General features: G+C 33.7%; 1 protein-coding gene across 1 annotated transcript; it reads left to right on the top strand.

Annotated features, from left to right (window-relative positions):
- Positions 1 to 407: 407 nt before the first annotated feature.
- Positions 408 to 2,411, top strand: LOC128163508 (60S ribosomal protein L19-like). The gene is made up of 5 exons (XM_052827126.1): positions 408 to 457; positions 1,014 to 1,120; positions 1,225 to 1,468; positions 1,788 to 1,898; positions 2,221 to 2,411. Exons 1-5 carry the CDS (start codon positions 453 to 455, stop codon positions 2,348 to 2,350), a joined length of 597 nt encoding a protein of 198 aa, XP_052683086.1. The 5' UTR covers positions 408 to 452; the 3' UTR covers positions 2,351 to 2,411.
- The last annotated feature ends 621 nt before the right edge of the window (positions 2,412 to 3,032 follow it).

Raw genomic sequence — 3,032 nt, 5'->3', positions numbered from 1 at the left:
AGTCCTTTTGAATTTCCCACTGGAAATTTATATTTTATTGGAAAAACATATGTGTTTTTTTTTCTGGTCTAAAAAATTAAATTTCCTTAATTATAAGAAAAAACATACAAAACATCATTACTTTAAATCTAGTTTTGATTTTAAAGTTTATTTTTGGCTATCGAATGAGACACCATCAAGTCTTTTCCTGCTATTAGCAAGAATTAGCAATGGTTTCCGGCGAACAAATAGAAATGCAAAATCTAGTTCCTAATTTACAGACATTTGATATCCGCTTATCATTCGAAGGTAAAAATTGTATAGATTTGTGAAAATCACAATCATAGATACATATTATACCACATTAAAAATGTTTTTGTCCATAGATATTCACGGTTTGTCTCTCACGATGGACTACTTTTTCATGCGATTACAACGCACTTCCTTTTTCTCAACAACGTGAAATTGCAACCATGAGGTGTTAAATTTGTCCTCACTTTCTTTCTGAAATTTGCATTTAAACCTCTTAATTTTCAATAAAACGTTAATATTTTGTCGAAAAAAATGTCATAGACTATCTTTCAAACTCATATTTTGATCGGACTTTTCATTATTTAGACTGTAAGCTCCTGCTATTAGGAAAAGGGGGGATGAATTTCAGTACATACAATGTATACATATTTGGTACAAGTTTCATTTGCATATTTTGTTACTGAGATCTGTGTTAAAGAGCCCTGTCTCTAAAATGTTCTTTGATGTACGATTGCCCCTGTAATAACATACAGCTTACAGTCATTTACAAAAGTAACATTGAACTTTTTTAAAGTGTGAATGTTTGAATTTAATTTGTGTTTATACAAAATCTTTAATTATGAATTTGGAAAGCTAAAACGGTCAGTTTAGATGAAATCACTGTCAAAATTTTTTAAGTGGAAAATTCTTATACTGACTGTTGTAAATTAGATATTAAGTCCATATTCTAATATTTTTACTAGTTTGGATAATCACTTATTCTAATGTTTTTATTTTCACAGTACCCTCAGGTTGCAAAAACGGCTGGCCTCCGCCGTGTTGAAGTGTGGCAAAAACAAAGTTTGGCTTGATCCCAATGAAACAAATGAAATAGCCAATGCCAACTCAAGTAAGTTGACAGACATAATAATAATTATATACTATTCGGAGATCTTAATTTACAACTGTTTCCAGTCTGTTCATTTGAAAATGATGAAAATTTTCCCTTTGTAGGACAAAATATTCGTAAATTAATTAAGGATGGTTTGATCATCCGCAAACCTGTTGCTGTGCACTCAAGGGCCAGAGTTCGCAAGAACGCTATTGCCAGGAGAAAGGGTCGCCACATGGGTCATGGAAAGAGGAAGGGTACAGCCAACGCACGTATGCCAGTCAAGGTCTTATGGATGCGCAGAATGAGAGTGTTGCGTCGTCTTCTTAAGCGCTACAGAGAAGCCAAGAAAATCGACAAGCACTTGTAAGCATCACCCTCAATGCAACTTATAATAACCTTTATTTTTGCATAAATGTTGAATGACTTGTAGTTAATTACCATTATTGGAGATAGAAAGATTATATAGATTTTTAAAAGGCAGTTTAGAGGACCATTTTGCACTTTTTATGTATTCAGTTTTCAGGAGATATTTGATAAAAAAAAAATATGCTATATATGACTTGGCATCCGATAAGACCACATTCATCGAATGAGTTTACAATAATCAATGTACTGTTTTTAGAATTTTTTATTATTGAAACATATTTTACTTAAAAATTTTGATGTTAATTTCATTTTGTAGATACCATGAACTGTACATGAAGAGCAAAGGTAACGGATTCAAGAACAAGAGAGTCTTGATGGAGCACATCCACAAGAGGAAGGCAGAGAAAGCCAGATCTAAACAACTCAGGTACGTGGAAACAGCCAACATACTTCACTCCCAACTACACTTTTATTACATAACATTAAGGATTTTCACCCCTATATTATAAATTTTTTCTAATTGTAAAGTACTTATAATTTTTTTTATCTAAAACTAAAGTGTACTTTATTGAGATGATACCATGCCTTTTAAGATGATACTGTGCCTTTCAAAACATTTCAACAATGAATTGGAGAAAATATATGTTATCCAACTTCTCTTAGTGCCCTTTACTGGGCATTTGACACCTGTGTGTATTTGCACCAGTTTTATTTCAACACCTGTACGAATTAACACCTGTCTGTTTCAGTGACCAGGCCGAGTCCAGGAGACAGAGAGTTCGCGAGGCACGTAAGCGCAGGGAGGAGCGCATCAAGCAAAAGAAGGAGGAGATGCTTAAGTCATTCTCGGAGAAGGAACCCCCCGCGTCAAGTTCCTAAAGACTTCTGTGAACACATAGATACTATTGTTATCAGCACAATAAACCTGTGTGACAAAAAGCTGGCTTGTTCATGTCTTGTTCTCATTTGTGTTCTATGTTGATAGAATAACTGAAAGGTCCAACATCAGTAATGTTGTGTGCATCAGATTCTCTGGTGGACCAAAAGTGTATGTCTTCTTTTCACTGAATTCATAGATAAAAACATTGATAATTCCTTGTAATATTCCTGTTTATCAAGTCTTCATTGTAATATTATATAAAGTGTAAAAGTTACACACCATGAAATTAGCACTTATATAGGGAATGATGGTAATCTTAATGAGGTGAATTTGAAAATGGTGTTCCCAAATCTAACCCATTCAAATACTATGTATACAATGGTAAAACCACTGTATTGGTAAATGTAATCATCCTGAATTGGCCGGCTTAGTTGATTAAAACTAAAGTTTTTAGTTGATAGTTCAAAGGGGCATCGGCTTGGTGGAAGTCCTAATTTTAAGTCTACCTATCCTTTCAAATGATGATAATATTAAACCAACAGAATATTGACTGCAATTTTATGCCACTCTGTTCTTTAAAAATGTGAATGATTTGCTGCTGTTTTATGTAGGTCACAATAGTAGACTATACCACTGTTTTCTGGAATGGAGCACATGATGCAGTGATCTTAGGGGTCTGAC

This window comes from Crassostrea angulata, chromosome 1, assembly GCF_025612915.1.
Source record: "Crassostrea angulata isolate pt1a10 chromosome 1, ASM2561291v2, whole genome shotgun sequence".
In the NCBI taxonomy this organism is placed as follows: Eukaryota; Metazoa; Mollusca; class Bivalvia; order Ostreida; family Ostreidae; genus Magallana; species Magallana angulata.
Note: the sequence above shows the minus strand (reverse complement) of the source record. Positions and strands in the feature narration are given on the sequence as shown.